General features: G+C 42.7%; 1 protein-coding gene across 2 annotated transcripts in view; it reads right to left on the minus strand.

Moving 5' to 3' along the window:
- ARFGEF3 (ARFGEF family member 3) overlaps window positions 1–21,921 on the minus strand; it is a 195,354-nt gene that overhangs the window by 118,244 nt on the left and 55,189 nt on the right. For both annotated transcript variants that reach the window (XM_068551232.1, XM_068551231.1), the window contains exon 5: window positions 4,120–4,188. In XM_068551232.1, the coding sequence (XP_068407333.1) occupies window positions 4,120–4,188 (69 nt within the window). The remainder of the gene's footprint in view (window positions 1–4,119; window positions 4,189–21,921) is intronic.

Genomic DNA, 21,921 nt, shown 5'->3' on the forward strand with positions numbered 1-21,921 from the left:
AATCAACCGGAGGCCTTTACAAAATTTGTTTGCCCAGGTCCCTCCAAGACCAAAAAACTCAGAATTTCTAGGGCAACCCTAGGCATCTTATTTTTGCTAATACTTCCCAGGTGATTCGAATATGCAGCCTTTGAAGAGAACCACCAACATAAATGTAGGGCCTCCGATGCTTTGCAACTGTAAGTATCCCATACGTAAGAGAGTTCGTTTCAGGAGGGTAAAGAGAAGTCAAAGTTTAATCGAGTAACTACTGAAAACAGTCAGCCTTATACAGGAACCTATGCAAGCTTGTATAAGCCTGTCTCTAATTCTGATCTTTAATCATTGTTGGTAGTGAACTGAGGCATGCTATTCTCTTAAGAAAAAGATCTATTTTAAAGATAAAAGGCAAGATTAGTTCAACTTCAACACCGTGTCTGCAGGGTGCTCACGCCTGGGAATGGTCTGGATGAGGGGAAGGGTAGCCCCTTTGAGAATTACCACTGATTTCCACGGGGCAAGTGTAAGGGCCCCTGTGAGTGTCCCTTCCACAACCAAACTACGACAGCACGTGCTACAGGGTATAAAGACCAAAAGCTCAGTCATACCGACCAGGCTTGCTTCCTGGTTCTATCACTTCCTAGCTGTGTGGCTAGTACAACAGTACTGTCGTGCAGGTTATATGATCTAATACAGGGAACGTTCTGAGAACGGTGCCTGGCAGAGAGCTAAATATGTACTAAAGGTAGCCATGTAACGTTGTCTTAGCCATGTAATATGTACTTATCTCTTGCCACCCAGAGGGATGTTATGTTTTCAAGCCTCCTCAGAATGATCAACTCTGAGAGGGAATGGCCACAGAGAGCCCAGAGCTCTAGCTAATGCCTGGTGGAAGTACTCTGTGTTGCAGCCAAGCCTGATGGATAAAAGATCCACTATTCCCAGCAGGAGAGCACTTTCCAGGGTGTTTTTATCACTGGCTTTTTGATCGGTGCCACTGGATAGAGTGAGCCCCTGGTGCTGGCATCTGCATGCTCGTCCTGCTCCTAGATCACTCTGCTTCTCTCAGCAGACTGGCGTGTAGATGTCCTTACCCATGGACTGGCCAGCTGCAAGAGTTGGATTCTTACTCCCTTGAACCTGGTGTCCACGCCAGGTCCAGGCTAGCACAGAGGAGTGATTCTGCACTCTGCCATTTATCAAAAGCACTTTGAAGTGGTGACCACTGTGGTCCTTACAAAGCAGTCTCCATCCCCCCTGCTCTGCTGGAGAATCTGATGTTTCCAGTCACCAGAAAAGAGTGGGGCGTCTAAGTGAGGGCTGGGGGAACCTGCAACCTCAACTGTTAAGTTCCACCACGGACAGGGAGGTGGTAGGACCTTCTTGTGGATCTATAGGAGAGGCGGGGCCTAAAAACATCTTCTGGGAGCCTGCGCACTGTCAAGGGAAGGCCCCCGCTACCAAATACAGGATGAAAAGTTTATATTTAAGATCTTTGCCAAGTCCTTCCTTCAGAGGAATGCAGTCCGAAGCCTCCATCCTGAACAATAAGTCAAAGCTAGCATTGGAAGTAACGCATCTTTCCGTGATGGTCTGACCCCTGCTTCATGACCTTCATGCTGACATTCTGCTGGGAACTCTTCCAACTAGGGGATCTCAGTGGGCTGCAGGAGGAGCAAGAAGGGGAAGCAAGCTTGCTACTGTTGTCTCAGGAAGCTAGCCCAGTTGATGACCCGTCCCTTCAGGGTCCTGGCCGTGTCAACATTATCTAGTGGAAGCCTGGACGTCGTCATCAATCTGCCGCTCCAGGAGAGCAGCAGCTAACCTTGACCCAGCATTTACTATGCGGCTGCCTGCACTGAAAGCTTTTTACATGGATTCTCTTTCTTGTCTAATCAGCACAACCACACTAAGAGATAGCGAGATAGGTGCTGTTAGCACTGCTTTTACACAGAGAACAAACACAAGCCCAGGGAGGTATCTAAGGCAACACCACTGGGAGGTGGTAAAGCCAGGATTTACACCCAACCAGTGCAACTCAAGAGCCCACGCTGTCACCACCAAGCTCAAACGCCTTTATCTTTATATCACTCTTGGGCTGAGATTTTTAAAAGAAAAAAAAAAAAAAATTTTTTTTTTCCTTTATAGGTTCTGGTAGAGACCACTGTGTTTTGATGTTTCATCCTATCTAGACAGGTCTGCCAACTCTCTACTCTGGCTTCCAGATCCCCTCTGAAATCACCCTTGACTTGGGTGGCCCATGGCAGTGTGTATCTGCTGTTCGGGAATTACAACTCGAATCTTTCAGATCCTCATTCAAAAACTCATCCCTGTGAGATGATAAAGACCTCCCCCTCTCAAAGGGAGCCTGGGAATCCCTGGTGGGCTCCCCAGTCCTGAGGGTCCTACAACAACCCATCCCCTTCCCCATACCCCTCCTGGGCAGGGGTCGAGCTAGGCAGTGGCTGGGCAGTGACACGCTGCATTTCCCTTCTCGTCCCTTCACATGGCAAAGAAATAACAAGCCTCTTACATACCAGTCCTGTTTCTTGCTCTGATCAAAACTACATTTGTCACTTTGAAAGCAAACCGGCATGAGGTATCTAAAATAGTCAAACTCATAGAAACAGAGAGTAGAATGGTGGTTGCACGGTGGGGGGAGGAGGAGGGGGAAATGGAGAGTTAATATTCAATGGGTATAAAGTTTCAGTTATGCAAGATGAATAAGTTCTAGAGATCTGCTATACAACACTGCACTATGGTTAACACTACTGAATTGTATACTTAAAAAGTCTGTTAAGATCTCATGTTGTGCTCTTACCATAGTTAATAAAAAAAAAAAAAGCAAACCTACCAATGATAAGATCACTCACAAATATCTCTTAAGATTCAACTAAAAATACTGATAGCTATTCTATTTCTTTACTTATATAGAGTGAAACATACAAATGTGGTAAAGAAAAGTGTTCTTTCTACCTACATAAATATGCATTTGAGAACTGATTTATGTTGTAGTGAGGGGTCAGCTGTCTGTTTTTCTTTTGACTGACACATAAAAATGTTCTATGTGCAAAAAAATAATTTCCTCTCAATTTTCACTCTTCGATGCCACATAATACCATAAAAGCACATGTATCAGCCAATATAAATACTACTCATGATAATGTTAACTATGTATGATGATGGATATGTTAATTAGCTTGACTGTGGTGACTATCTCACAATGTATACGCATACCGAAACATCGAACATTTTATTTGTTGGTTATACCTCAATAATGATGAGAAAAAGAAGAAAAAAGAAAACATGCCCAAAGTGCTAAGCGTCTACCTGGTATACTCAATAAATGGTAATCATTAGTGTTAAAAAAAAAAAAAAATACCCATGACTGCTGATAGTTAGGCTTTCTTTCTCTCTATAATTTCAGAATTCAGAATATCATTGGCTCCTTGAGGTCTACATGTGTACTTTTGTCAAAACATACAAATCCTGAAGATAACTCTTTTCAAGAAGTGGCAGGAAATTCACTCTAAGCGTAGTAAAGTACAGCTTTGGAATGATGCTGTTTCCAGAATGTCTGAATGCCAGACATTCAGGAAAGCAAGTTTTCTGTTGGACAGACTCCTGGGAGTGCTGAAGGTACACATTACTCTAGGCGGCAATACAGATGGAAAAGAGAAGGCTTTCCAATGATCGTTACAAAATGCATTCATCAGGGTTTAGGAGACGGGGATGCAATTTAATCAATAAACATCTCCCCTAAATCTCACACTTGGTTTCTTAAAAACCATTAAAAAAAAAAAATCAAATTCTTTTCAGTCAGTCTTAGGAAAAATAGTAAGTGCAATACCTAGGTGTAGCAGCGTCGGGAGAACCGGTACTGTTATTTCCATGGTTAAAGCCTCAAGTCAAGCAAACCAAAGCATGCAGAGCACCGACTAAGGATGGTGGCCCACATAGCCTGCTTCCCACAGATCAACTCCATAGTGGAAATTCCCCACAATAATGATCAGAGAAGGGCTCACCCCACTGCTGCGGCTTGGCTCCACCCCAGCATTTATCCCAGGTGGGGGTAAAGCAGCTGTGAGCAGACAGCACACACAAGCAGCACTCGAGGGTCTGGGGAAAACGGGTACTCACCTCCGCGATCTTCAGCACTGCGCTCCCATTCAGGTCAAAGGTTGGGGTGTAGGTTATGCAGAGTAAAACCTTTAACAGCCAGGAGGCAGAAGAGGAAGGAAGAGAGAAGGAAGTAAAAATTTAGAAATAAATTTCCATTTTACATGTTATTAGTGCAGTCCTGTTTTTTATGACTCTTTCGCTCTTTGCTTTTCATATGTTTCTTTCCATCCCACCCACTGCTCTCTAATTAGTGACCACACATTGCCCAATAAAATAGAGACTAATACTTGTAAAAGGAAGAAGCATTGTAAGCCTGGCCAGAGATGGCTTTCTTCAACAACTCCAGGTCTGTCCAGTAATAAAGAAAACCAAATGGCCAGGCTCACTGCTAGGTCCTGTACATGAATTACCTAGAGTGATATTTTTAGTAAGTGTCATTATTACTGTCCTCATTTTACTGATAAGGAAACTGAAGCTCTGAACGATTAAATAAGCTGCCAAAGTCACACAGGTACCAGTTGTGGAGCTGAGATCTGAACCCAAGTAATCTGACTCCATGCCCTGACTGACCATGCAATACTGTCTCTACATCTTCCTAGACTCGAGAGTCACTGTATTTTTCTGTTTCTGTCGCCTTCCCAGATCCACATGGGATTAGACATTCTTTTATGGGCACTTTCTTCTTTCCTTCTTTATTTCCCCCAGAACCCTGCCTGGGGCTTATTTATTAGTTCCAGGTTCCCCTTATTCTCCAAGTTACATAGACAGTGAGTCGATGACATTTACAAGATCTTTAAAGACCACTAAAAATCCCACTTTCTACTTGTAGAGCTATTAGGGAATAGATCAATAAAAGCCCAGGGCATTTTAAGAATTGCTTCTAATTTTATAGATAAAAGGCTAGATGCTCCCCTGTCCATTTGGCTTCTGATGCTGCAAATTATCTCGCCGGTGGTCCCAGACATGAAATTGCCGATGTCTGCTCCTTGATCCCCAAACCCAACAGCCATGTCCTGCCTGCAGCTTGGCCTGTCAGTGGCAGCCTCAGAGGATGTTTCTCACCTGGTTCTGCCTAACTAGTGAAAGAGCACTGAAGCCTAGCAAATTTACCTAATACAGGATATACACCTGATCAGCACACCAAAAAGTGTAACTGTCCCATGGAACAAGGAACCTCTCCTAATCTCTCAAGTCTTAGTTACCAGCCAGGCCAGCCCTAGGAACAGTCACGCCTTTCGAGAAAGCAAACAGGTAGGTAATTAAAGAAGGAAAAAAGGATTCTTGCCAATTTTAGGCACAAGGTTAGATAAATTCACTGTGGGTCTGCTCCTCAATTTTTTGCTCCTTAAGGCACCTGAGAGCCAAGCGTTGACTCCAGATAAAAATCGTCTGAATGCCATGCTGGCCGAGAGGGGGGACTGTGGGAACTACTGCCCCATGGCTTCATGGGAAAAGGCTTTCTTTTGTTTGATGACTATCTTTGAGGGTCAGAGTCTGGTATGCAAGGGGGGATGAGAGCTGAGGACAACAGTGTTGCCAGGTCCTAATTTCGCCTGGGGAGGGGCCATGTCTTCTAATGCCTCTGTACTTGATGGTACCTCTGCCTGACACCCTCCTACCCTGGGATCCTCCTAGGCTTGTTCCTCACGTGGCTCATCTGTTGGCTTCTTGGTGGTCTCAACTCAAATGTCGCCCCTCAGAGAGGCCTGCAGCCCTCCCTGAACACACTCTCTGAAATGGCCTCTCTCACAGCTCCTTGTTTCACTTGCTTCAGAGCAAGCACCAGTCTCATAAATTACTGGTTTGTTTATTTACTTATTTATAATCTTCTCATTAGACTCTAACATCCACTGAGCATATGAAAGGCCCTCAGGCTTTCTCATATGAGGCTTTCTTACTTTGATTTCTTGCTACCTTGCACAGCTTCTCTTTCTTATTTATTTTTTCTATGTCGTGTTTCACGGCAGGTGGGTGGAGGGTATGAGAGAGTGGCTGGTGGAGGTGGTGGTCTGGGGAGGTGAGGTGGCCCATCTTGGCTCTTGGTTTTTTAAGTCATTACAATAAAGGCTGGCAACTGGCAAGACCTTACAATATGAGACTAATGATGGCAAATTTTTGTCTGAACTGGCTAATTAATAATGTTACTTATAGGACCAATGATCGACTTCCTGCCTTCCATCACTCTGTGCATTCATACAAGGTGTGCAAGGGTAAGAAAGAGGTTTTCAAAAGCCAACCCAGTTCTCTGCGAGCAAGAGCTGCTTTATGCAACAGAGGCTGGAGGAAGTGGGAGCCGTGTCTACGGTGAGGTCTTCGGGAACGGCACTGAGTTGGCATATTTGCTAATCAAGCTTCTCAGGGGAACAGAGGAGGCTGAACTCTCTCTGCCACAGGGAAGCCAGCAAGTGTAGAGGGAGGCCTCTTACAACAGTCTGAAGGAAGCTGAAGATCCCTGCACCCAACTGATGCTGATGCTGTTCAAAAGATCATTGAAGGGCTTCCCTGGTGGCGCAGTGGTTGAGAGTCTGCCTGCCAATGCAGGGGACACGGGTTCGAGCCCAAGTCTGGGAAGATCCCACATGCCGCGGAGCAACTAAGCCCGTGAGCCACAATTGCTGAGCCTGCGCGTCTGGAGCCTGTGCTCCGCAACGAGAGAGGTCGCGATGGTGGGAGGCCCGCGCACCGCGATGAAGAGTGGCCCCCACTTGCCGCAACTGGAGAAAGCCCTCGCACAGAAACGAAGACCCAACATAGCCATAAATAAATAAATAAAATAAAATAAATAAAATTTAAAAAGATCATTGAAAAAAGGCTCTCCACACCTAATGTCTGGCCACTAATATCCAAAGACTCACTGAGCTCTATGCAAAAACTAAAAACAAGAAAAAATACTGAAAGTGAAGCATAATAATGAGGCTGGCTCCTTAAGCTCACACAGCTTGTTTTTCTGGAAGCAGAGCAGGTTTTAACTCCAGAGCTGATGGTGCCCATGGCCCCCCCATGACTCCCAAGACATATAAAGGGCCCCCAGTTTCTAGCAAGGATGGTGCAGCAGACAGAAGTGACTTATTGAAAATGATACATGGAAAAACGGTGCCCAAAGCCTGGCAAGCACTAATTCACTGGATTCAAACACAGACCGGCTGTAGGAAACTTACGGTGACAGCAAATTAATTTCAAGTGCCTGACTTCCACTGCATAATGAAAGAGTAAGAAGTTTAGACTGGTATTCTGAGCACGTTGGCCTCAAGGAAAACAGGAGCACCTAAATATTGAGGATAATTCCATTAAAAATACATCCCTCACAGGGTCATTAAAGCATACTGACTACATTATCACTGAATAGCAAGAACTTGAGTAACAGGCAGCGTCTTGCAATCTAGATGGTTGGTGCTGCCTCCATAAATAAGCCAAGAGGATGGGGAAAGTAGGTGCAAAACCTTCCACAAAAAGGGCACGATCATTACAGAGGCTAATAAAAATCGCAATTATGAAAAAACAATAACTGAATAGCTACTATATACAAGAAACAACCCTGCAATTAAAAATGTATATGGAAACACTGGATAAAACAGATTAGACTGGAAAGGAGAAAGAGAAGCTGATTTATTGCAACCATTGGGCCCAAGTGATAAGAATCTGAAAAATGTAGCCACATTAGGAACACAGAGAGACAGATGTGGATAGATAATCATGACAAGTGCAAGATCACAGGTATGAGCTTCTGATCAGGAAAACCCCGGATGAATCCTCTCCCAAGGCAAGGGCATCTTATCGTCATGATTGGGGTTTCTCCATCAGGCTCATTCTGCCCTGTGATCGCAATCACGACAGAGCAGGGGCTGTGATGTCAGGGCTAAAACACAAGTGTTTCAGTAACGTGACTGTGGCATGTGATTTAGTATTTAATTGCTGTGACTTTGCCTACATCCTCTAGCCCCTTATCTTTAAAATTCCCATCCCACCTCACAAGGATATTTAGAGGAAAAATTAATTAAATGACTTTAAAAAAAAAAAAAAAAAAGAAAAGAGGGGCTTTCCTGGTGGTGCAGTGGTTAAGAATCCACCTGCCAATGCAGGGGACACAGGTTCGAGCCCTGGTCTGGGAAGATCCCACATGCCGCGGAGCAACTAAGCCCGTGCGCCACAACTACTGAGCCCACGTGCCACGACCACTGAAGCCTGCGCGCCTAGAGCCCGTGCCCCGCAACAAGAGAAGCCACTGCAATGCGAAGCCCACACACTGCAACGAAGAGTAGCCCTCACTCGTCACAACTAGAGAAAGCCCGCGCACAGCAACAAAGACCCGGTGCAGCCAAAAATAAATAAATAAATTAATTAATTTTTAAAATAAAGAGTACACACAGTACACATATCTCTAGGCTATCTTCTCATAGAGATTAAACAAGCCTCCATTTGATGTCACTCACGGCAGCCACTCCAGTGTAAATAGTCAGATGCATTTTAAGTAAAAAAAAAAAAAAAAAAAAAAAAAATCAATCAGATCATCCGCATTCAAAAGCATAAATCTTTCCAAGTCTTCATCCTACTATGTATCACTGCCCCCAATTCCTACTGTCTAAAGCCCTCGTCATTCTGACCCAGCTCCACTTCCTCTCTCCTTGGTGTTCTCCCTTTCAGGCCCCAAATCAATTCAAGGCATTATTCGCCAAGGTTCTAATTGCTGTGGGGTCACAAATACAAAGCAAGCACCATCTTTACCATTACAAACTCACCGTCTATTGGAGAAATGAATACTTGTACGACTATACTTCATGGCTGACTATAGTGAGTGCTACTGCAACCGTGAGGTATATAATAATTTTTAAGGTCAGAAGACATCTCAACTTCGGAGAGCAGAGAACTCACAGATCAGATAATGTGTGAGCAAAGCACTGATACAGGAGAGAAAAGGGAGGGACAGATGTACCAAGCAAAGGAAATGTTGTGAGTAAAGGCATGAAGTGTGAAGGCAGAGGCTGGAGATGATGGTAAAAAGGTTGGCTGGAACCTTATTACACATCACCTTAAATGCCCCATGTTAAGTCTTTTGCACAGATTAGTTTAGGGCTGGTTAGGGCAACAAATCACAACTAAAACTAGATGTAGGGATTTCCCTGGTGGTCCAGTGGTTAAGACGCCAAGCTCCCAAAGCAGGGGGCACGGGTTTGATCCCTGGTCAGGGAACTAAGACCTTGCATTCCACACGGCACAGCCTAAACAAACAGACAAACAAATAAAAACTAGATGTACTGAGGCAAACTGCAAATCAGAGCAATAAAGCAGACAATATGTTGTAGATGAATTAAAGACAGAGCCTGCTCATTCCAGTGGCAATGAACTGACTGGGGTGCATTGGTGAAGGGATGAAGGGAATTCACAAATAGAAGGCAATGGTCACCCATATATGAAATCTGGGTGTCATCAACCACTGTTCTCTCCCCACCTACGCCCTACCATTCTAGTCAACCTGGTTGAAATCTCTCATATACCCCTCCCTATTCCCATATATTTCATAAAGCTTTGTATTAGATAATAAAGTAACATGTTTTAGAGAACAAAGATATACCTTGTTCAAAATCCGTCACATAAAATATTACTCTACAGACGTGAATTAATCCCAGAATGGGCAGAAAACGCAAAAGGCTTATTCCATAGCATTTATTGGAGCAGTTTAGATATACTACTTAAATCTGGGTGCCCTCTCCACCGCCCACTAGATTTATGAGCACCTTGGTAGTAAGGTCTAACTTTTTGATGCCCACCATGTTTATAGTGCCTTGCCAGGCTCTGGGAGGTGTGGTGAGTCCCAGCCCACGCTCAATCCCCCCTATGCATTGTCCACATGAGTAATCAACTACACAGAGTTTCAGTGGGACTGTGCATCTGTGTTCCTAGCCATTATTGTAAAATGTGTAGGCAATGTGATAAGACAGGCCGGTGACACAGAAGGAAATTGTCCTGGGAATCTGAATGTCAGATCCAGGTGGTGTGACTGGCTAAAGGCAGTTTTTGCAGCCTTATGGGTAATAATACTAGAGTTTCAGATGACCTGGTTAGGGTAATCAGAATTTAGTGAGCCCCCATTCAGGATGTCCAGCTATTTGGCAGGCCCTCAGGCAGGACAGGGAGAAAAACATCTCTACCAACCAGAGGGCACCTCCCGTGAGACTTATAGAACATCTGTTACTCTCTGCTGAGAACCTATATTTTTTGCAGTCAACACAGTAACTGGTAACTTATGTAAGGTTTCTGAGTCAAGGAGCTCATTTCTGCTAAAGTTCCAAATGAGTCCTCTACAGGACCGTTTGCAGGGGGGTGAAGGAGTAAAGAAATGATTCCTAAGCTTACTGGATAGCAACTGCACTCCCACTTTACCTCTCCTTTGTGCTGCATTACTCAGGTTGCCATTCATTCATTCATTCCACAAATACTTACTGAGGTGTGACGAGGGGTCAGGCCTAGTGCTAGGTGTTGGGCATACAGGAGGAACGAAAAAAGATACCCTGATCCCTGCGCTCCGTAAAGCTAACAACTGGTTTCGAAGACAGTCACAAAACAAGGGATTACAATAAGTTCCGATGAGCATATGACTGGGAAAATGCACTGGACTCTGAAAGCATATCAGGGTCTAACACACAGTACACTTGTAACGTTATACTCATCCTTTTTTTTTCTTTTTTGGCTGCACCTCGCGGCCTGTGGGATCTCAGTTCCCCAACCAGGGAGTGAACCCGTGCCCCCTGCATTGGAAGGTGGAGTCTTAACCACTGGACCACCGGGGAAGTCCCTATACTCATCTTTAATGGAACTCTAAATTTATAGAGTAACACATATAATTAAGGAGTGAAAAACCCAGGGAGGAAGACGAGGGGACCATCAAGAAGTGAGCTAATCTGTGGCAGTCAACCTACCCTAAGGCACACTGGGGACACGGAGGCATGCTGAATGAACAGGAATCTTCTTTTCCTTAAACTATTAAAATATACATTAGTGCTTAGTTTACACATAAGAGCTTCCTGAGGTCACTGGAGTTTCATTTTTCCAAATATCAGATGCTATTTATAAATCAAACCAAATAATCTACTATAGCTCAAAAAAGTAACTCAAAATTTGAGTACAGCCCACAGGGGCTTTGTCTTTCCCTTATTTGAAGAGGAGCAAACTCTCTGGAAATCCTTGATGCCAGGCGCCATTTCAAACCCCAGCTCTGGTTCTGGCTGAAATTTTCGCTTTGTTACTTAATGCACATTCCCTTCTGGCCTCTCATGTATATTGGCTTGAAGATTCATAAACTTAAATGTATTTGCATAATTCCTTTTCTTGAGAAACAGCCCAGTTCTTTTTTTTTTTTTTTTTTTTACTCCGTTAAATTCGGCAAAAACAAGGATGGAAAATTCAGTGACAAGGACAGAAATACTGAGACACCAAATGCCTTTCTCTTGCGTGCAGGGCTTGCCCCCCTCCTGGGAGTACAGCCTTATGATTACGTACTGCTGAAAGTGTACCTCGGCCATGAAACAGAAATAGATGCTTCCCCTCATGGTCCACCTATAAACAACAAAGCAGGCTCAGTCTTCTGCAGACAGCAGAAGGGCAGAATACACATCTTTAGAGTTTGGGGGGTGCAGTATCACAAAGTCAACAGAGAATTTCAGAGGCCATCTTCCTATGGTCTAAATTTAAAATGTGAATGGCCAAAGATAAGCATTTTTTTCTTGTCTTGATCAAAGTTGCTCAACCTCAGAAATACCGACAGTTTTGGACCAAATAATTCTCTTCGTGGGAGATTGTCCTGTGTATTATAGGATGTTTAACAGCGTCCCTGGCCCCTATACCCTCTAGATGGCAGTGGCTCTCCCTCCCCCAGTTGTGACAACCAAAAACGTCTCTAGACATTGTCAAGTATTCCCTGGGGGACAAAATGCTCACCTGTTGAGAACCACTCTTAGGTCATTTATACCCCATGGCTTGTGGATATAACTGAGAATCTCTACATCACCCTGCTTCCAAAAGCCTCAGAGCTAGAATGCAGGACTTCCAGAGAGGACCTGGGGTGAGCCACTGATCCTTCACCGGGCTTCAGAGATCCTGAATTGAAGGTAACAACAAGGTTGTTGTTGAGCCACACCCCAATCTTTATTTTGATCCAAAGAAAATGAATCAAATTATTTTAGTGCATGAAACGCCTACCACTTGTGACTTAAATTGATTTACATTAGGCTGAGGTGACAGATAATTACAGAAACCACTTTCTGTCTCAACTTGCCCAAATTCTGGCAAATAGCTATTCTGAGAGGTTTTTTTAGTCAGTAGAAGATTTTTCTAGAGCTCATGAGTCCCCAGTTTGGAAAACACTGCAAATTACTTATTGGTTTATGGTCATGTCTCAGGTTCTTTCCTGGCCTTTATTTGTTGCCACTAGTAATAAGTTTAATATTCAACATATACATCAGATGTGCCCTTAGCACCTAATTCTAGGAAATATTACACCAGTGATATCCGTAGAAAAAATATGTAAATATTAAATTATAATGAACTTGAACTTAGCTAATTCGCTTGAACAAATAATCCAATCGTTCTTATTCTTCTTATCTTCTCCCTCTAAACTCTCTTCCTTGGCAAACTCTCATAACTCTTACCTCTAACTAGAAGGCTCACAAATGCATTTCTAGAGCCAATATTTCTCCCAAGTTTCAAACCTTAATTTCAGCTTATAAACATCAGAAATGATATATGCAATTTCATGAAAATCACATAAACCACACTAAGTCTCCAACATGGTAAACAGCTAATGCTTCTTCCTGCTCTAAAATTCTTAATTATGCAACCATTAAAATTATCTGTGAGGGGATAAATATAGCCGTGTGGGAAATGCTTATAATCTAAAGTTAAATGAAAAGCAAAAAATAAAATCATATATACACAGTGAATATAACTGTAAACACATAAATCGATATGATTAGAAACGCATATACAGAAGTCAGTCACAGTGACGAAATCTACAATGAACGTTTTCTATTTTGGAAAGCCTGTAATGTGAAACTCCTTGTATTTATTCTTTTAAAATATTGTAATTCTTTGATATCTGACAATATGAACTCACCATCTCTCTCCTAAGTTAGCCCCTTAAAATCCATCATTCAGCCAGAAACTCCAGCTCCAAGCCTTGAAATCATCTTGGATTTTCCCCTTCTCACCTACTCACTGCCTATGCCACCGCCAATCACCAGCTACTGCAAATCCCCTCAGCGTGCTCAGCTGCACTTTTCTGCACTCAGCTGCGGGGCACCCCTCCTGTCCCCTCCAACCTGGCTCTCACAATAAGCCATCTCGCCAGTGCCTCCGACTTGGCTCTGCTGATTCTCCAAGCATCCTGCAAAACCCTTTCCCCTTCCCCCCACCTTCAACACCTAACACCCAGCTCTGAACATGTCACTTTCTTGCTACTCTGAAGACCCCCCAATCTCTACAGACTCCCGGCTACTTACTTACTCCGACCAGGCCCTCTAGAATCTGCTTCAACCTCCCCTTCAGGCTCATCGACCATTATCCCTCACTAATCCGGGTTTCCACCCTGTGCTTTTCCATCTCCAAGACTTTTCCTCTACCAAGAATGCCCAGCCTCCCTCCCAATATATATATAATGAACTGAATTCCAAACACCTTTCAAAGTCCAACTCAAAAGGTATCCCCTCCTTGAAATGCTGATCTGCCCAGTTGAATGTGGGTTTTCCTTCTGAATTTTCCCATTGAACTTTTCTTCTGCTACAACATATACAACTATCTTGAATTATGGTAATTGTGCCCATCTTTATCTTTTTCCTATTAGATTATAAATCCTTGTCTTGGTTTTGCTTTTAATACTATAGTTTTATGTACTGTTGGTAATGTAAATATATTCACAGACAATGAAATAAAGTAAAAAAAAAAAAATTAAAAAGTCCAATGAATTATCTTTTCTAGTTTAACTGCAACAAAGTTATTTTGACCTAATCTCACAGTTAGATTTTTAAGAAGTTGATTTCATCAGTGTGTTCCGGATAACACCCTTACACCTCCTTCTCTCTTTCCCTCTGAGAGTCTCCACAGAATGGGTGCCTCACCTCAGATCGTCTGCCTATATACGCATGAGGCTTTTGATAGTTTTATACTCAATGCTTAGAGAAATGACCAACAAAGCCCCTTAAGACAGTTTATAAAGGGCTAAAGACAACTTGATTCTCTATATGTTAAATATTTAATAATTATAAAACTCTTCTAGAATATCCAAATCATATGAACTCTGCCTAGTAGGACAAAATAGGAACTTATTTGCACAGATAAATGGTGGGATGTTTTCTGTAGACCATGGGATCACGGCTATTGGTTAGGACCCTAAATATATCTAGGTGGATAACAGATATATAATAATTTACAAAATTCTTCTTTTAAGCAAGGAAGCTACAATTCAACAATAGTAAATATGATGAGGTCCCTTTTCAGGAATCAGAAATATATATGGTTTCTTTTCTTTACTCCCTTCCTTTACTATAGAAGAAAATTACCCTGTTATAGGCTGTATAGGAAGGGGCTATAGAGGAAGAAAAGAGACAAGAAGAAACACATAAAGCAATGGTACTTGTAATGTTCTGGTTCATAATTTGAGTGAGTTCAGAGGTGTTCATTTTATTATCATGCTACACATATTCTTTTCTAATAACTAACAAAAATGAAAGCTAACACCAACCCTATGCCATGCACTGTTCTAGACACTTCTTTTATATTAACTCATTTAAGAGTCACTGTAACAATAATATTAATATTATTTGCATTTTACAGATCAGAAAATTGAGGCAGATAAATAGCTTTCCCAAGGTCACCAGGCATTCTAGCTTGAGAAGCTGTGCTCTTACCACTCTGCTACCAGGTATTTTGAAAAGAAGAAAAGTAACAAGAAGTTTAAAAACAATAGAGTCCAAAGACTGTTTCATAGGACAGTTACACAAAGCCATTCTTTCTCCCAGACACACTTGGCCACTTAAAAGGTTCCTCAATGAATTCCTATCTACTCTAAGAGATTTCTAGTCTCTCATTATGTTTCACTCTTTTTCAGAAGCCATATTACTCACATTTGCCTTGCAGTTAAACAAGGATGCACAGTTTTCTTCTAAAACCACACATCCAAAAAGCAGATCAACTCCCAGCCTTGTTACAATGTCTTTCCAGAAGAACACAAATGATTGAAAAAGCAACTCTGCTACCAACAACTGTGTAAGCCCAGCCAGGTAACTGAACCACTCCAGCTTCAATTTACCTATAAAAAGAAGGATCTGATTATGTATGAGGTTACTTTAATTCTAAAGTGTGAATACATGTTGATCTTTCTCATCTTTGAACTCAGATTATTATTTATAATCACAACTTTGGCTTCTTTTGTCAATTATCCTGGTGGGCCACTGGAAACCACCACATGTGTTTCCCTCTCTCCATTCGTCAGTAACTAAATTAGCAAGCAATTAGTAAGCCATACGCCAGATGCTCTGTTAGGCACCAAAGGGATAAAAACAATACTAACAATATGTAATTAGTTTTCACTTCCTAACTAGTGAAATTTTCCACTCTGCCTGAGTTGAGTTTAGGACTAACTAGTTGGAGAAATTATGATATGCAGTTTCCTTGAATAAGCCACAGCAGGCAGTCCTTGGCCTTGGCTAACCTCATACCTCTCTGAATGCATCATCAGCCCTTCCCTCCAAGGAAAGTGCAGTAAAAAAAAAAAAAAAGCAGCAGGTGGTGGAGGGGATGGTGCACCAGCTGCCTCTAACTGAGGGAAAGAAACCAGACTATGATTCTCACATGATAAGTGACGGTGGCTGACGCCAGCTCTCTCTCAGCACTATCCCCGTCTTTTTCAAGGATAGAATTCTGGGCACATGGCTGCCCAAAATAAAGACTACACTTTCCAGCCTTCCTTACAACTGTTGCCATATGACTGAGCCCTGGCCAATGGGAGAGAAGCAGAAGTGTCCTGCATCACCTTCCTCCTGCCAGTTGGCTGGAATGTAGACATTTTGGCAGGAAACGGGAGCCCTTGTGTTTCACAAGCTGGAGAAACATAATCCAAGATACAAGAGTCTCTGATAATGGAGTTCAGCCAATACTGGCCTAAGGTAGTGCAAAAGAAAAACAAATTTCTGCCTTGTTTCAGCTGAAATGAATCCTAACTAATACAGCCTTCCTTTCTTCCCTTTCTCCAACCCTATCCTTGCCTACCTGATTCTTCCTTATGCTTTCGATCTTATTTGTTTTAAAAATGTCACTTCTTAAGAGTAGCCTTCTCTGTCCTCTTCATCTGCCCTCCAGCAGGGTCTATTACAAACACACTTTTCTAAATTTTTCTTTCCTTATATTTATCACAGTTTACGTGTATTTATCTATTTCATTGACTTCTATCTCCATCACTAGCCTCCAAAGATTCTTTTTTTGTTTGTTTTTGTTTTCTTCACCATAGGATCTTCTGTGCCTAGCACAGTGCCTGACAGGAAGAGATCAAGTATTTGCAGAGTAAATGATTGAAAAAATTGGAGGATCTCCCCACTCTAGGAATTCTAGAACATCCACAGTAAATACCGCAGGACTCTGCATTTATACTTGCTTTAACAAAAATCATGGGGAAAAGTTTAAAAATACTTAGCAGAGTTGCTCTCAAATGTATTCAAAGGGCATGGCATTGAAAATGGTGGTGCTTGCTTTAAAAAAAGGGAAATTAATAGATAAGATGAAAATAGCTTCATCTAAACAGATAATGCATAAAGTATTTAATGGAAAATCACTTTTCTCAGTTTTCAATTGTTTGCTTCTGACTTTTTCATATATTTTTATTGTCTGTCTAATGCAGCCATACCAAAGGGTAAAGAAGCCTGGGAGGAAAACTTAGAATTTTCTCTATATGTGTACAAAGGAAAAAGATGATCAACATTTGATCTTCGCAGCAGGAAGAGGGAGGGCTATTTGAGAACCATTTAGTTCACAGAACCACGTTTTAGATACTTCCCCGCATTAAGTATGGAAATAATATGTAAGCATGCAGCTAACCTCCAATAATGGTACATTCTAAACTAAACATTTTTCATCAAACACTAGATTTTTTGTTCATACCAGAGATTGCTGCAAATCTTCTAAGTTGGTAGCTTTAGACTAAGAAGGGATCTCTCCTTGCTTATGAGAAGGCAGGACAATTCAACCATTTCCCCTTCAAATTTTACTAATGATCATTCCTTCCATAAGGCACTCTAGAAGATCAAATGCCCAGAATTAGGGATATAAAAACTAACCATTTGAGTAAATGGTCCAAATATAAGACTCTGCTATTAAAACATTACTGAGAGGAGATTTAGAAATGGTCCTTCCATTTGGCCTGTTTCTTACTCTCAGACCGAGGCAGTGACTGCCATGCTGGTACCCTGTAGGACCAGGTTCTAAATGGAAATCCCAAAGCTTAGGTCTAGCAGCCCTACAGATAGCAAGCTCTTTCTCCACTAGTCTCTCCCCTTTACATTTTCTATAGATGTTTGGTTGGCTTTTGTTATAAAATATAAAAATACCTCAATGATATTCTCTTCCTTCCCCCAACTCTATCACACACACACACACACACCCAGAGCCATGAGCTAATTTGATGGGAAAGAGACTTGGATTCTTTCTTTATATTTGAATCTAGCTCACAGAACTAGTGAGCGAATACACTGTCATGGAAGGACACAGAAAACACACAGGACTTTGAGCCACTCCTAGCTTTGCCCCTTATTAGCCTGTAACTGATCTTTTCTATTCAATCATCTGTAAAATGTGGATAGTAATGACAGCCATCTACGTCTTTCAGGATAGACTTAGAAGACAAGGTAACCTACTGTTTAAGAAAACAGGTTTGAGCCTAGGCTGAATTACAATTCAAATACTGGTCCTGCCATTTCACTAGCTGTGTGATCTTAGTGTGAATGTATTTAACAGTGTCTAATGAATAATAAATGTTAAATAATTGGTCTCTGTCATTTCTCCTTTGAAAATGTAAAGCATTCCACCAATATTCAATTCTATTATCTAAAGACTCACATAAAATAGGACGTCCAATAACAGAACGCTCATCAAATGCTTGCTCAGTATCCAGCGTCATATTTTTTCTTACCAACAAAGCCGGCTGTGCTCCCCAGACAGGATGCTCACATCTCTCACACGCTTACAGAGGCAGAAGGCCAGCCGCAATCCCCTCCTTTCTTTGAAGAGTCAGCCAGCTGTATCAGTTAATAACCTCACTAAAGATTATCCATCAGAAAGAAGGGGAAAAAAGTCCTAACTGCTCTAGTCAGAGGTGTCATTAGTTATGTACCTGGCTCCTATGAAGTCTGCATGGTATTTACAGAAATGGCACACACCATGGGAAAAATGTTACCAAAGCGAACAAGTATTTAACCTAAATATTAAGTGGCTCCCTGCCGTCTACTAATCCATTTGAAAGGTAATGCATCTTCAGAGAAACCTTCTTCCTCATTATCTACAGTTCTGACACTCTACTTGCTCAGCGGTAAAATTTTTATTTGGGTTCCACAGACGTTTCATTAAATCAAAGTTGTCTTTTCTCCCCTTCCCGTTAGATAGCATAACTAAGTGCTCTAACCTCATCCTTATTTAATCTGTCAGACACAAGTATCATTGACATTTTTTAACCCTCCAATTGAAATTCTAGGGCCTTCTTTCTTAATGAGAACACTACCATCAGAATCTTGGGTTTCATTATTAGCTACTTTCTGTTTAATCTCAGGGAAATCTCTAAAAGAGGGAACCATGTTATTTTCTCCCCAGGAATTTAATGCAATTGCTACAACACTTCTAAGAATATGACATGGCTCAATTTCTCATGTTTATAAACACTAGCAGATAGCAATATGTGAGTAAAATGTACGATACAGCTTTTTGAAAAACAGTACTTAGGATTTGTCATAAAAATGTACTATGCCATGGTTGGAGAGACATAAATAAAAACTGCAGGGTGTGGCTTTATCTCTCCTGAATAGTATACTCAGACCAACATTTGAAAATGCCTACCATATAACATTTTAAAAGATTTTCCTACAATATATTTCTATAAAATGACTAGAGAATTTTTACAAGAAATATCTAGTTTAGATAATTTATTATCAGAATGAGTTACATAGAAGCACCAAGAATAAATTAATATACCCTTCATATATAATGGGAATCCAGTCTTTCTCTCTGAGGACTCATCCAATTCATATTCTCTCTGTCTCTCAATCTATATATATATTATGCGTGTATGTGTGTGTGTGTGTGTGTGTGTGTGTGTGTGTAATTTCTGGGAGAAAGAGTGGTAAAAGCATTTTAATGTGGTAATGATATTATTAGCAAAACAAGGACTTATTTTAAAGTTTTTACTTCGATCATGACAAGCATTACAAAATTACAAGATAAGAGGGTGCACACATCTGAAGATGACTAAAGTTGGTATACAAATTCCTCATGCATGGAGAAAGGGTATAAAACTTATTTCTAAGCCCCGTATGCTATACGTTGTGTATATCTTTATACCCAAATGAGTAATTTAAATCTCAGAAATCGGAAATAATCATGGAGCCCTCAATTGTGGGCTATCACAGTCAGACCACCATCTCCAAAGTTTCATCTGATGTTAATAATAATATTACTGGAGAGAGAGCTTGAAGATGGCGGAAGAGTAAGACACGGAGATCACCTTCCTCCCCACAAATACATGAGAAATACATCCACATGTGGAACAGCTCCTACAGAACACCTACTGAACGCTGGCAGAAGACCTCAGACCTCCCAAAAGGCAAGAAACTCCCCACGTACTTGGGTAGGGCAAAAGAAAAAAGAAATAACAGAGACAAAAGAATAGGGACGGGACCTGCACCAGTGGGAGGGAGCTGTGAAGGAGGAAAGGTTTCCACACACTAGGAAGCCCCTTCGCGGGCGGAGACTGCGGGTGGCGGAGGGGGGAAGCTTCGGAGCCACGGAGGAGAGCGCAGCCACAGGGGTGCGGAGGGCAAAGCGGAGAGATGCCCGCACAGAGGAGCGGTGCCGAGCAGCGCTCACCAGCCCGAGAGGCTTGTCTGCTCCCCTGCCGGGGTGGGCGGGGGCTGGGAGCTGAGGCTCGGGCTTCGGTCGGATCCCAGGGAGAGGACTAGGGTTGGCGGCGTGAACACAGCCTGAAGGGGGCTAGTGCGCCACAGCTACCTGGGAGGGAGTCTGGGAAAAGGTCTAGACCTGCCGAAGAGGCAAGAGACTTTTTCTTGCCTCTTTGTTTCCTGGTGAGCGAGGAGAGGGGATTAAGAGCGCCGCTTAAAGGAGCTCCAGAGACAGGCGCGAGCCGTGGCTATCAGCGCGGACCCCAGAGACGGGCATGAGACACTAAGGCTGCTGCTGCCGCCACCAAGAAGCCTGTGTGCAAGCACAGGTCACTATCCACGCCTCCTGTCCCGGGAGCCTGTGCAGCCCACCACTGCCAGGGTCCCATGATCCAGGGACAACTTCCCCGGGAGAACCAGGCTGGTGCAATGTCACGCAGGCCTCTGCCGCCGCAGGCTCGCCCTGCATCCGTACCCCTCCCTCCCCACGGCCTGAGTGAGCCAGAGCCCCCGAAGCAGCTGCTCCTTTAACCCCATCCTGTGTGAGCGAAGAACAGACGCCCTCAGGCGACCTACACGCAGAGTCGGGTCCAAATCCAACGCTGAACCCCGGGAGCTGTGCGAACAAAGAAGAGAAAGGGAAATCTCTCCCAGCAGCCTCAGGAGCAGCGGATTAAATCTCCACAAGCAACTTGATGTACCCTGCATCTCTGGAACACCTGAATAGACAACGAATCATCCCAAATTGAGGAGGTGGACTTTGGGAGCAGGATATATTAATTTTTCCCCTTTTCCTTTTTTTGTGAGTGTATATGGATATGCTTCTGCGTGTGATTTTGCCTGTATAGCTTTGCTTTTACCATTTGTTCTAGGGTTCTGTCTGTCTTTCTTTTATCACTTAAAAAATTTTCTTTCTTAATAATTATTTTTTATTTTAATAACTTTATTTTATTTTACTTTATTTCATTTTATTTTATTTTATTGTCTTCTTTCTTTCTTTCTTTTTTTCCTCCCTTTTATTCTGAGCCACGTGGAGGACAGGCTCTTGGTGCTCCAGCCAGGCATCAGGGCTGTACCACTGAGGTGGGAGAGCCAAGTTGAGGACACTGGTCCACAAGAGACCTCCCAGCTCCACGTATTATCAAAGGGCGAAAATCTCCCAGAGGTCTCCATCTCAATGCCAAGACCCAGCTCCACTCACCGACCAGCAAGCTACAGTGCTGGACACCCTATGCCAAACAACTAGCAAGACAGGAACACAACCCCACTCATTAGTACAGAGGTTGCCTAAAATCATAATAAGGCCACAGACACCCCAAAACACACCACCAGATGTGGACCTGCCCACCAGAAAGGCAAGATCCAGCCTCATCCACCAGAACACAGGCACTAATCCCCTCCACCAGGAAGCCTACACAACCCACTGAACCAACCTTAGCCACTGGGGACAGACACCAAAAACAACAGGAACTACGAACCTGCAGCCTGCAAAAAGGAGACCCCAAACACAGTAAGTTAAGCAAAATGAGAAGACAGAGAAACACACAGCAGATGAAGGAGCGAGGCAAAAACCCACCAGACCTAACAAATGAGGAGGAAACAGGCAGCCTACCTGAAAAAGAATTCAGAATAATGATAGTAAAGATGATCCAAAATCTTGGAAACAGAATGGAGAAAA

Source organism: Eschrichtius robustus, chromosome 9 (genome assembly GCF_028021215.1).
Source record: "Eschrichtius robustus isolate mEscRob2 chromosome 9, mEscRob2.pri, whole genome shotgun sequence".
Lineage (NCBI taxonomy): Eukaryota > Metazoa > Chordata > Mammalia > Artiodactyla > Eschrichtiidae > Eschrichtius > Eschrichtius robustus.